This window comes from Labrus bergylta, chromosome 2 (assembly GCF_963930695.1).
Source record: "Labrus bergylta chromosome 2, fLabBer1.1, whole genome shotgun sequence".
Lineage (NCBI taxonomy): Eukaryota > Metazoa > Chordata > Actinopteri > Labriformes > Labridae > Labrus > Labrus bergylta.
In genome coordinates, this window is record NC_089196.1 from 28,475,820 (window position 1) to 28,489,362 (window position 13,543).

The 13,543-nt window shown below is 41.3% G+C and overlaps 1 protein-coding gene across 5 annotated transcripts in view; it reads left to right on the top strand.

Annotated features, from left to right (window-relative positions):
- The window catches only part of LOC109977344 (dematin-like), a 32,336-nt gene extending 18,987 nt beyond the window's left edge, over window positions 1–13,349 (top strand). For 2 of the 5 annotated variants that reach the window (XM_065950837.1, XM_065950840.1), the window contains exons 7-16: window positions 2,322–2,366; window positions 2,483–2,669; window positions 2,978–3,022; window positions 4,507–4,659; window positions 4,899–5,008; window positions 5,207–5,312; window positions 6,501–6,611; window positions 6,940–7,005; window positions 7,828–7,908; window positions 8,006–13,349. In XM_065950837.1, coding sequence (XP_065806909.1) covers window positions 2,322–2,366; window positions 2,483–2,669; window positions 2,978–3,022; window positions 4,507–4,659; window positions 4,899–5,008; window positions 5,207–5,312; window positions 6,501–6,611; window positions 6,940–7,005; window positions 7,828–7,908; window positions 8,006–8,184 — 1,083 coding nt within the window. In that variant the 3' untranslated portion in view covers window positions 8,185–13,349. Of the gene's footprint in view, window positions 1–2,321; window positions 2,367–2,482; window positions 2,670–2,977; window positions 3,023–4,506; window positions 4,660–4,898; window positions 5,009–5,206; window positions 5,313–6,500; window positions 6,612–6,643; window positions 6,687–6,826; window positions 7,006–7,827; window positions 7,909–8,005 lie in introns of those variants that run through there. The other 3 variants (XM_065950851.1, XR_010665092.1, XM_065950848.1) reach the window with 3 other exon arrangements.
- The last annotated feature ends 194 nt before the right edge of the window (window positions 13,350–13,543 follow it).

A 13,543-nucleotide genomic window follows, 5' to 3' on the forward strand; every position in this document is an offset into this window, starting at 1 on the left:
CTCTCCTGATTATCTGAATTTCTCTACAGGTTCACACTGTGTGTATCAAAGCCTTTTTATATTATGCTCATCAGTGAACGACACTCCTGCATTAGTGACATTTCCTTTATCACCCTGAACACACTATCATCTATTTTAACTAATATGGATTCATCCGCCGCATTAAATAGTCCCAAACACAAAAAGAACACAAATAAAAAGGCCGTAGTTTTAGATTAAAGATCATTTTTAAAAAGATTATTATAAACTTGTGAGGTGCTTTTAAAGTCCTCAGAAGTTAATAACTCTAACCTTGAGCTTCATCCCTCACTACAACAAACAAGATATTGGTCCAATTGAAGCAACTCATTTATATGGAACTTTTCTACCTTCAAATAGTCGTTTTAAAGGTCGAACAGGGAGAATGGCGTCTCTCTCATGTCCACAGCGCGGTCGCCCGTTTAGTGCAGTATGTAACTTTGACAGCAGGCCGAGGTCATCTCAAGAGAAGTGTGTACGTCTTTACGTCACTAGATCACACAGCAGCCTTCAGCTACAAAGCAGCCAGTCAGCTCGTCTGAGGCCGTGAGGAAGAGGACGGTGACGGATGAAGCTAAGAAGAGAGAGAGAGAGTGAGCGAGCGAGCGAGAAGCAGAGTGTTCATCCCTGCAGATTTATTCAGAACTGAGACGTAACGTTAGCCTGTATTGTTATCTGTGTCGTTGTTGTCTCATGTTTAGCAGCTTCACCGGCTGCAGAAAGTCGTCTAACCCGAGTTATATCTCAATGAACTATATCGAACACCAAAGTTGTCTCTTTCCTCGTCTATCTCTGAGTTAGCTTAATAAGTTTGGAACCTCACGAACCGATCTCACCTAGCGTGTAATAAAGAAGTTTCTCCAATGTAGCCAATTTAACAGTTGAATACACACATACACATACTGAACATGGTAACAAACCACAGGCTGAAGATTGTAGCAGAGTCAGGTTTGAATCCTGAGCGTGAGAGGAGCAGTCAATGTGTGAGCAGGCTGGTCTGACAGTCGGGTAGTTTTCTGGTTGGTTAGCTCTGATGGCGACTTGACACATCAATCTGCTGATTTTTTTATTTCCCTCGGGACCAACAAAGTATCTATCTATCTATCTATCTATCTCTATCTATCTCTATCTATCTATCTCTATCTATCTATCTATCTATCTATCTATCTATCTATCTCTATCTATCTATCTATCTCTATCTATCTATCTATCTATCTCTATCTATCTATCTATCTATCTATCTATCTCTATCTATCTATCTATCTATCTATCTCTATCTATCTATCTATCTATCTCTATCTATCTATCTATCTATCTATCTATCTATCTATCTATCTATCTATCTATCTATCTATCTCTATCTATCTATCTATCTATCTATCTCTATCTATCTATCTATCTATCTATCTATCTATCTCTATCTATCTATCTCTATCTATCTATCTATCTATCTATCTCTATCTATCTATCTATCTATCTATCTATCTATCTCTATCTATCTATCTATCTATCTATCTATCTATCTCTATCTATCTATCTATCTATCTATCTATCTATCGCTATCTATCTATCTATCTATCTATCTATCTATCTATCTATCTATCTATCTCTATCTATCTATCTATCTATCTATCTATCTATCTCTATCTATCTATCTATCTATCTATCTATCTCTATCTATCTATCTATCTATCTATCTATCTATCTCTATCTATCTATCTATCTCTATCTATCTATCTATCTATCTATCTATCTATCTATCTATCTATCTATCTATCTCTATCTATCTATCTCTATCTATCTATCTATCTATCTATCTATCTATCTATCTATCTATCTATCTATCTTAGAGACCGGACAGCTCGTTACCACAGCTGACCGACAGTGTGTGTGCATGTGAGAGAGAGAGAGAGAGAGAGAGAGAGAGAGACAGAGACAGAGAGAGAGAGATAGAGAGAGAGAGAGAGAGAGAGAGAGAAAGACAGAGAAAGACAGAGAGAGAGAGAGAGAGAGAGAGAGAGAGAGAGAGAGAGAGAGAGAGAGACACTTGAACTATTATCAAAACAGCTGCTGGTTAGTTTTCTTGATTGACTGGTTAATCTTTCCAGCTGTGCTTTTATAAACTTATTTTATGATATTAATATTTTGATATTTTGTATGTTTGTGTGTTAAATGTGTAATAATCTTAACCTGTAAAGTGACTCAGAGTGTTGGTATATTAAAAAGGTGAAACGCCTTCTTTGTTCCTGAGTCTACTCAAATGTTTGACTTATTAATCTATTTTTATCTCCCCTCCTCCTCAGAGGTCCTTGTCTCCTCGCTCCATCTCTCCTCCGCCCTCCCCAGAGGTAAGTCCCGCCCCCTCCCCCTCCCCCCGTCACATCATCATGAAGTTTATCTTCAAGGTTTCATTTCTTAAATCCTCTCTTACTCTTATTGCATCTCTCTCTCTGTTTTTTTCCAGAAGGAGTCCAGGGAGTGGCTGGAGAAATGTTCTCCTGGAGGTTCCTCCCCTTGTTCCACCATCCAGACCAGCAGAACACACAGCTCGCACACGCCGTCCACACCGCACACACCTAACACGCCAAACACGCCGCAAACACAGTGCAGCGGTCTCAAGAGTGGAGCCATGCACCACTTCCACAGGCCTGGTAACAACTTCTTATTTTATGTGTTGTAATATTTGTCTACATTTTAATGATGTTTTTTAAAGCCCCCGCGACCCTGAACGGGAAAAGTGTTATATATAATGGATTAATGGATGCTCATAAAATGATCCCTCTAAAATCATCAGAAGTTACCTTCCAACTGTTTTTGAGATTGAAGTTTTTGAACATTTTGAGACGTTGGCTGCTGATAATTTTGACATAACACGTGAGGAAAGATTGTAAAATAAAATTGTGTGTCCTTTTATCCCGTCTTTTCCATTTCTTCACTTTCACTTCTTTGTCTTTTTCAGAAAACGGCACCAACATCTACAAGAAGCCTCCGATCTACAAACAAGGTGCGTCACATTCACCCTCACATTGAGCTGAACTGCTTTTAGTGTTAAAGCTGTAGGTGTTCTAAATTCTGATGCCCTGGTTTATATTAATAACAATGGATGTAGGTGTTTTGGTAGGCGTCGAATGCTTCATTTAAGTTTTCCTTAAAGCGTGATTCAGTATTTTTAAACCTGGGTTCTTCTTTGACACGTTTTGGAGTATTCATGACTAACAGGTAGAAAAGGTTATGAGGTTAGTCCACTGGATTTCTAAAGTGGACGGCTCTTTAACAGGATTTAATGGCAGTGCTGAACCAGCATCTTGTAAAACATGGCTGCCTCTTCTTTGTCAGGGGGAGGAATAAAAGAGCCGTTCAACATGGTGCGTCTAAATTGAGAAACAGCCTGTGTTGTAGTGAAGACCATCATAACCGAGACCAAGATATACCTGAGAGTTCTCTGAGACTGAGACAAGACCAAGACCATATCCCTGAAAAATCATCATCTTGTGTTTAAGGGGCGTGTCACCAATTTAGACCGGGGGATACAAATCAAATCACAAATGAATTGAAGTTATTTGTTCTTTTCCTTCTAATCACAGTGGTGACGTGGTAAAATAGTGGTGGTCTGGACTGGTCTTGATTTAAAATCCGGAGTCCGCCCAGTCTGAGGCCGAGACAAGATCGAGTAAAAATGCTTTTGATTCCAAGAGGAGAAAAGCGGTCTGATTTCCAGTACTGCAACACTAGTTAGTTATTTTTTGTACTAAAGTCAGAACATCAACAGCTCGGTCCTGATAGGAGACCCCGATCAGGGCCCCTCACCCTATAGCTCTGCTTCCCCAGCCTTGAGGTAGGCTTTGGTAGATACTGGTAGTATCAGTGTTGTCACTACATGGAGTCTTGGTCTGTTGTTGGTGGTAATGCTGTCTGGGCTGTGATGGCCATGTGGTAGAGTAGGTAAGATACAGAAGTTTTACATGTGGGTGTGGTGGTGGTGGGGGGGCGGGGGGGGGGGGACGGACTCTGGGACACCTGATGAAACGCTGGTGAAAGGAGGTTTCCACTTGACAACCCTAATGATGTCCTTCAGCCTTACGTGGTTTAGTTACGGGGACTAGAAGAGGCCGTGTGGTAGGGTAGGTAGTATATCAGCATCATCACTACATGGAGCTTCCATCAGCACAGCCTGGTTTCTGTTGAAGGTGGCATCGCTGTTTCGGTTGCTGTGGCAACTAATGGCCATATGGTAGGTTAAGTATCAGATGAGTAGGGCATGGGGGCATGACTGGGATGAGGGAAGTCTTCCCTGAGCGCTCATCCTTTCATCAGGGAACAAGTAGCTCGTGTTTATATCAAATACAGAGAGGCTCTGAATGTCGGTCAGCTGGACAAACCCCCCAAACCACAGACATGACTTCACTGCATTTAATCAGCTTAAACATATTGTCTGTGTCTGTGTGTGTGTGTGTGTGTGTGTGTGTGTGTGTGTGTGTGTGTGTACAGATGTGTCGTCCTCTCAGGTCCCTCAGGGGAAACACATCGAGGATCTGATCATCGAGTCGTCAAAGTTTCCAGCAGCTCATCCTCCGGACCCGAACCTGCCCTCCAAGATAGAGACAGAGTATTGGCCCTGCCCCCCATCGCTGGCTGTGATTGGTACGGCCCAAGCAACACACACACACACACACACACACACACACACACACACACACACACACACACATCTCTTGCTGCATTTTGGGATGTACAACAAAGATGTACATTTCATGTTTCTCCCTTTCCTTTGTGCTTGTGTCCTTTCCTTGTTGTCTTTCCTTCTTTCTTCTCCACTCCTATATCCTTGTTCCCTCTTCTCTTACCTCGTCTCCTTTCCTTGTGTCCTTTCCTCGCTGCAGAGAAGGAGTGGAGGAAGAAGGAGCAGCGGGATGGAGATGAGGAGGAGGATGGAGAGCTGGACGATGAGCTGTGGGGACTCAGAGCTCTTCAGAAACAGGAACTCAACAAGGTAAACAAGGAGAACATCTGTGTCCAACCAGGTATTCAACAAGGTGTTCCATCACATGTTCCTCCCCCCAGGGTTTGACCAGGTGCTCCAGTTTCAGATCAGTTTGTTTGAATGTGTTGGACGTGTTGCTCGTAGTGTTTGTTCCACTCGATATTTGATGAAAGATACTTTTTTTTTTTTCTTCTTGTTTAATTTCAGATTCAGTCAAATCTGGGAAAAATCATCCTGAAGGAGGAGTTGGACAAGTCTGCAGCTCCTCTGAGGAGGAAAACTCGCTCACTGCCGGATCGCAGCCACAACACAGGTACAGGTTAACGCTCACCTTCACTGTTACATAACTCAGCTCACAGCAGACCTGAAGCTCTGTTTCACCTCTACTAGACTCCCATCTGATAAAAAAAACAGGTTTATAACCAGCAGCGAAGAAAACACAGAGTTGATCTTATCTAATGATTCATTAACACACAAAGTGTTATCTAATGAGGCTTTCACACTTGCAGAAAACTCAGAATTTTCCTTTGACTTCACCCGGAGTTTCTCCTTCCAGACCACGAGTATTTCTGCAGCAAGTCAGAGTGAGCTGATGTGAGAACACAGCAGAATATAATCAGGAGAATTCACCTCGAGCCAATAGGAGGGGGAGTGACATTGAGTGGACATACAGTATTTTAAAAACAGACACACGGGATGAGTGTGTGTGTGTGTGTGTGTGTGTGTGTGTGTGTGTGTGTGTGTGTGTGTGTGTGTGTGTGTGTGTGTGTGTTTAGTTTGTAAAGAGAAACAGACGCCTACATTGTTGCAGTCATGTGCAAACTTACATTTAAGGTTTTTGTTTCTTTAATTAAAGCATAAATCTTACTTAACGCTGAACATTTTATTTTGGATTGAACCCCTTTTGCTATATCTTTTCACAATAATTGGTAAAATAAGTATATAGGCCTATATTTGAATCATTTTAAATATTTATTGGTTTTTGGAAACCCCCCCAGGTGTCTTGTGACCCTCGTGGGGGTCCCGACCCACACTTTGGGAACCACTGATCTAAAGAACAGAGAGAAAACACAGCTCTGGTGACACCTAGTGGTCAGACTGATTATTGGAACATACAGTGACTGAATGCTGCTGTTCACTTACATATGCACTGTGCAGTGGTTAGTGCTGTTGCCTCCCAGTGAGGAGGTTCCTGGTTCAAATCCCTGTTGGGCCCGTGCATGTGTGGGTTCTCTCCAGGTACTCCGGCTTTCTCCCTCAGTCCAAACACATGGTCGTTAGGTTAACTGGTGACTCTAAATTGTCCGTAGGTGTGGATGTGAGTCTGTCTCTATATGTCAGCCCTGTGATTGGCTGGCATCCACTCAGGGAGTACCCCACCTCTCACCCAATGACAGCTGGGATCGGCTCTAGCCCCCCTGAACAGGAAAAGCAATAAAGATAACGGAAGGATGGAATTTAATATTTCTGTCTTTTTTCATTTCCTTCTCCTCGTCTGCAGGCTCCAACGCCTCCAAGTCTGTTTACTTCCCAGCGTCCTCTAAGAGCGGCCTGTCCAGGGTGAGAACAGCTCCACAGAGTCGTCCAATCACAGCACAGAATAACCATGAAGGTGATCAACATGTTTGTGTTTGTTTTTTACAGCTTCAGTCAGCAGAGTTCAGCTCGGCTGAGAAAACTCCTGCAGGTACAATTATTACCTATAACGTATTCAACCCGAAGAGAACATTAAAGAATGATTTTTATATCGTGTTTATAATCTGTCATTGTCGAAGTGTACGCTTCAGGTTGTTAATATTTTCTCTGTCTCTCTCTCTCTCCCCACAGATCTTCAGGTAACGTCTGATCTATTCATGTTGAATCCTCTTCTAACCATCAGTCACTTGTTGTGTTATTAATGTTGATATGAGTTTATCTGAGGCCTTCTGTGTTTTCATCAGAACGGAGACTCCAGGATGGACCGAGGAAACTCTCTCCCCAGCATGTTGGAGCAAAAAGTAACAGCAGTGTGTTGGCTTTTACTTTCTTAAATTATGAATGATAATGCTATACTACTACTAACATCAACCATTTTGATTTATTATAACGATAGTGACCTTTAGGCTGCAGTGGTTAGCGCTGTTGCCCCACAGCGAGGAGGCAACTTTTCAAAATAAAGTGACAAAGATCTTTACAAGAACAGCAATAATAAAACAAAATGTAAAAACAGGCAGGTCAAAGATTAAGAGATAACTAACAACAAAAGACATTTATTATTATTGACTAAACACCTTTAAAATAATATTATTTATTATTTTAAAGGAATTTGAAAGATTAAAAAATGAAAATGCTCGCTGGTTAAAGTGTGTCTTCAGAAGGGATTTAAAAGAGATTCCTGACTTGGCTGGTAGGTCGTTCCACAGTTTTAGCCCTCAAAGCAAACGCTCTTTAGTCCCGTTTGGTTTTAAGTCTGGTGTTTGGAACGACCAGAAAACCTCTGCCCGAGGATCCCAATGTATATACGAGTCAGCCTATAAGGTACATAAAGGTCTGATAAGTAGCTGAGAGAAAGGACATTGAGAGTTTTAAAAGTAATCACTAAAATCCTGTAATGGATTCTAAAACACAGGGAGTCGAGGTGTAGACCTTAAATAGATAAAAAATTAAATTATTTCTGAGATGATAAAAAAAGGCTTTACAAGCTCGGTTTTGTGCTGCTCAAAATTGAAGTTCAATTATTGCAAGGCGTTATTACCATCATATCAGCTTCTGTTTTAGTGATTTAAGTTAAATATTAAGATACATCTATTGTTTCTTTGCTTTGCATCATGACTGATTGATGTGTGTAGATCTACCCCTACGAGACGTTGGTGGTGACTCACAGGGGGCGGCGCAAACTTCCTCCCGGTGTGGACAGAACCAGGCTGGAGGTAAACCTGTCGACCCACTCACTGCTCCCCGATCCCACACGAAGCATTCAGATCATTAACTCTCTCTCTCCTCTTCTTTTGTCTCTCGCCCGTGCAGAGGCACCTCTCTCAGGAGGAGTTCTTCAGTGTTTTCGGGATGTCCATCGAGGAGTTCGACCAGCTGTCTCTCTGGAAGAGGAACGACATGAAGAAGAAAGTCTGTCTCTTCTGACTGACCGCACTGGGACTGCATCTCCCACAATCCCCCGCTCCTTCTGGATCTCTGCAGGATCCTGAAAACCACACAGACTCTGAACATGAAACATCACTATCAGCACCGCCGCCATCATCGTCACAGTGAGACGCTCGGGATGCGTCTCGGGCTTCAGGTTTGATGTGATTCACAGTGAAGCGTTTGAGGAGAAAAACACAGAGTGAGTTTAGATTTCTGCTGCACACAAACTCCGCCTGTTTCAACGCAGAGCTGCAGAGCTGCAGAGCTTCTGTTCAATAAGCTTAAGTTTGTAGATGTCCGTGGAAACGTATTTATAAAATAAAGTAGTGAGTGAGCACAACAGATAGAGGCACCATGAGGGAGCACAGAACAACCGCAGGATTTCATTAATCATCTTGAGTTTTGGAGGTTTGTGCAACTTGTATTTAAACTCTGAGCACATCAACTCAACATGCTTATGTAGAGTTCTCCTTTTAAAGCTCAGACACTAAAAAAAAATATGGACTAAATTCATTTAAAGGACATTCCAGTCTCTATGCTTCTGGCCCTGTTTTTGCATATCTCGGGGTCATAATTGCTTCAGTAGTTTTCTTCAGACGACGGCCCTGAAACAGGCTGTTATGTCTCCAACGGAAGACTTTCCAAACAATCACAGGCTTTGATTGTTATTCTAAGAGTCTAACAACATAACAGAGAGGGTCCCTATAGAGATAGACATTTATCTTTAAGAGAGAGATGTTTTATAAACCGAAAACAGGTGTTACTGCTTTTTTATTAAAGCCACCACATGCCATTGAAAGAAACAGTATTTTTGATTGCCTGTGCATCAAAAATCAAAAAGCAGCGGCTTTTCTCTCGCTGCTGCTTCTAATAATGTCCCACAAATTGTGATGATTTGCCAATTGCTGGTGAAAGTTGGATTGGACAAGGCAGGTGGTAAGAGAGGTACTTATAAAGGACAAGGGTAGATCGAGTAGTCGGTTGGACAGTGTGTTTAGGCGCTGAAGATAGCAGGTAGAGGCAAGGAGGAAAAGGCTACAAAAGGTTCAGATCTGACAAAAAAAAAAACAGAAGATCATGCAAAAAAAAAAACTTTCACAAAACTGGAGAGGATGAACTGTTGTACCACTAGTGAAGCGGTGAACTGATAAGCCTCAGACAACAAACTTCAGCCTCTGCTCAAAGGAAGAAAAGAACAAACAACACACTGCACTGATAACGATGAGATGGACAAGAAAAATAAACACAGAAAGTCCAAACTGTGCCACAAATATTCAAATCAATTCAAAGTTGTGCTCTAAAAAACACAAAAGTCAAAAAAAGAGTTCCAAAAAGTATTATTTCAAAAAGAATGAGACAGAAGTGTTGTGGCAGATTCACGATGCTTATGTTGTTGCTCAGTTGTTTGGTTGTAGTGGTGGAATTCTGGGAAATGAAGTTCAGCTGTTAATCTGACTGCAGGTTGAATGTTAGTGCCACTACTTTTAGAATTTCAGGTTTTTTCCACATGAGATTAAAAATAAAAGATGACCCCCCCCCCCCCCCATGTCGGTCGACCCCTCTGCAGGTTCGACCGACATGTTGAGACTGAGACAGCGTGAACTTTGTTGTATTTCTGCTGTTTGAGATTTATTTCCACTGGACTGGTTTTATTCAAACTGAAGGACTGAAGTAAATGTTTTTATAATCAAGCTTCCAGCTGCAGTCGAGCTTCTAAATAACATTCCTGCTGACTCCGAGTCAGGTTTAGATACAGAGAAGATGCTGACACTAGGAATTAACCTGTTAGCGGTCCTTTTAAAGGACTTTTCCTATTGGCTAAGCCAGCTATGATGTCATAATGACAGAATTTCTTACCCAGCACCAAAAGAAAGAATAAGGAGGCAATTTGATCACAGTCTGATTTTTAAAAAAAATGCTAATCTTGCTAACTTTTAGCTAATCTTGCTAACTATTAGTTATTAAAAAGAAGCTACTATTTTATGCTGTTGAGCCCTGAATCATTATTTTGACATGTGGACTCTTCGTACCAACCAGATTAGAAGTTAAACGCTCGGGTGTTAGCTCTACATCAGCAAGCTAACGTTGACGATTGCTAACAGCTCTGAGGTTCAGCATGTTAACTTTTAACCATTTGCCTCCCATGAGTTCAGCTGAAACTACTCAGTGATAGTCGTAAATAATTAAAGTGTTATCCTAAACTATAACAAACCAATTTGAACCAAGTCCTCGACTAAAACAGCTTTTATACACAAGGGGAGGAGCCGGCCGTCCCGTCCATGTTAACACGTCTCTGACAACAACACAGCCAGCGGGACTCGAGCTTCTCACTCACTGTAGACAGTCATGACTCAGAGACACATTTAAACAGGATAGACTGGATCTCTGCTGTATATTGCACATTCTTCCTGGAGTGTTTTTTTTAGGAACTCCTAGTTCAAGCACTAAAATAAAAACTTTATAAAACGTCACATCAGGAAGCAGATTAAACCTTCACCAGTTAAAGTCAGCTCCCATTGGCTGTGATCAAACTGCCTCCTCCTTGTTTTTTCTTTCTTCAGCAAAAGCCACTGCCCTGTATTATATATAAGAACACTGCACACGCACACACAGAAGGTGTTTTCAGACCAAATGGTTCTGGGGATATTTTGAAGAGGAACTATCCACCAAGGAGTTCCCTGAGAACTTCACACAATAGGGACTTTTTTCTGTCTGCATTCGCACCGCCATGTTACCTACTCTGAAGCAGGGTCTAAAAGGGTTCCTCTAATCGGGATCTAGGACCTTAAAAAAGTTCATAGTTCCTGCGGTGGGGGGGTGGTTCCAACAGTTCCGAAGGTCCGAAAACGCCTATAGACACACAGAAACACACCTGTGAGAGATGCAGTGTAGAAGAATAATAAAAACATATAAACCAAAAGCTCAGAGCAGAAACAAACATGTCTGCACAGCTCCGGTTCGTCAAATAAGCAGGTCGTAGACGTTAAGTGTTGCTTAGTGACCAAATGATGTGCAGCTATTTTTTTAAACCTACATAGACAAGTGGCATGTTTGTTAATAAAAATCTAAATGACAATGTAAACTCACTTTTAAAGAAGTGAACAATATCAACACATGTTGGGAGAAGAACAAAAAAAGACACATTTTCACGATCCAGGGAGACGACAGAGACAAAGATGAGACAAAAACTCTTCCTGGACTTTTCCAGGTTTCCAAACCAAAGGACAGAGGCATGATGGGTGAAAACTTCAGATTTTACGCTGACATTTTTCACCCCCTCCCCAAGTTCGACGTAACTCAAAGTAAACTGAAGTGATGAACATCTCCACCATGAAAGCACAAACATTTCAGTACATCAGTAACGACTTCACTCACAGTAAAGAGAGTTGAATCTTTATGAACCCAGTGGAGTTAACGCTGATCCCTGACAGAACAAAATTATCTTTACTTCGAAGGCATTCATCTGAGTTGAGAAAGGTGCAACTAGATGGACTTCATTTTATAATAAATCACATTCAAACAGACAGCTTGCTATAATGACTGTAAACTAACGAGGCTACTTCCTGTCTCCACACTCCCTCATCAGGATATAAACCTGTTTTCACTTCCCCTGTTGAGATCAGTAGTCACTTGGTGGATCAGGAGCTTGGTACTGTTGGCACCCATCTTTGTTTACTCTTAAAGAGGACATATTATCCCCCTCTTCCCTTTTTCCAAACAGTCCCCTGTGGTCTAAATGAAACATCTTTGCTGTGCTTTGTTCAAAATATAACATGAATCAAGCACCAGAGGAGGTTTGTGACCCTGTATAAACCAGCTCTCTCAGAACGCTCCGTTTTGGTGTGTGTGTCTCTTTAAATGAAATGAGCCCCCCCTGAGTTTTCCCCATAGACATCACTCCTCTGTAGCGAGAATAAAAACGGCTGACCTTCTCTAAAGTTTTGTTCTAGGCTGGTGGTGGAGATACCAGGGGAGGGGAGGGGATTTTTTTTTTTTTTTTTTTACGAGAATCCCACTGTGACATCACAAGGAGAGCATTTTTCTCTGTGTTGTAAGACTTATGCAGACCACAAACAAAGGACTGGATGGGTTTATTTCACATGTTGTGGGTCAGTAGACACTCAGGTTACCCAAATTAATGTTCAAAAACACTGTACAAGTGGATTTTTCATAATATGTCCCCTTTAAGGTGCATTTTTGCTTGTTTTTTATGCCTTTATTTAGACACAAGACAGTTCATACAGTCTTAACGTCCATTTCACTCTTCATCCCATGTAAAGTCTCTGTGTTTACAGTCATTTTGCAGTTTTTTATTATCAATGTGATTTATCGAAGGTAAAATGAAACTCACAGCACCTTTAAAATCTGATCTTAAAGACTCAGACCTGAACAGTCCAACTGAATTCACTCTCACTGCAGACGCCAAAATCACCAACGCCACATCCTGCATCACACTCCACCAGGTCTGCCTCGCCACCACACGCTTCCTGTATCTGTGGATATAAACTTTTTTTTAAAAAACACTGGGTGAAGATGTGAGATCCGTCAGTTGGAGTGAGCGAGCATTGGTCACTTTACGTTGATGATTTCCTTTCTTATTTTCTTTCATTTCTTGAGGAATGATTCTGACGCTGTTTGATGATACTGAGAGGATTTAACGCTTTGTTCTGATTGGTTGTGTGTAGTAAGAAACGGGAAGTGGGTTGCTGTGACTAACACCATGATGACACAAAGATTGTTCCATGTTTAATTTCTTTCTTTTTGTACATTTTAAAGTGTTTTTTTTTTATTGATTATTTGAACACACAGGGCGACTTTGTTGAGGCTCATCACTGTCGACACATCTGACCTTTAATCTGCTGTGTGCAAGATCTCCTTTAGATGATGTCATAGTTTAATTAACCTTTAACTATTGGATCAATATAACGCCAGATGGGATCCTGGCTCAGGTGCAGTACAGGTATCACTCTGGATTTGACCTGATGTGTCTCTGATGTTTCTTTGACCTCTGAGGCCACACAGAGGTCACACAGAGGTCAGATTCGTCGACGGTGACTCACCTGTCCAAAGCCGCCCTGCTGCTGTACATACTCAACCACTGAATGACTAAATAGTTATTGTTGTTGTTGTTTTCATATCTGGATGCAGGTGATGTAACAAACGAATGGTGATGTGAGTGATTAACCATGAGTTACAATAAAGAGCATTTCTATTTGCTTTGAGGACACCTTTGGTTTCTCTGTGTTTATACATAACTTTAAATCACAAATTCATGGCTAAGCCCTCCATTTCTTACAGAATAAAGGTGAGAAAATGATTCTTCAAATAACTTAAAACAGTTTGTTTTACATTTTGGTGGAAACCTAAAAAAGAAACCGAACCAAAAGTTACACAAAAAACAAGAAATCTCGAAATGGTCTT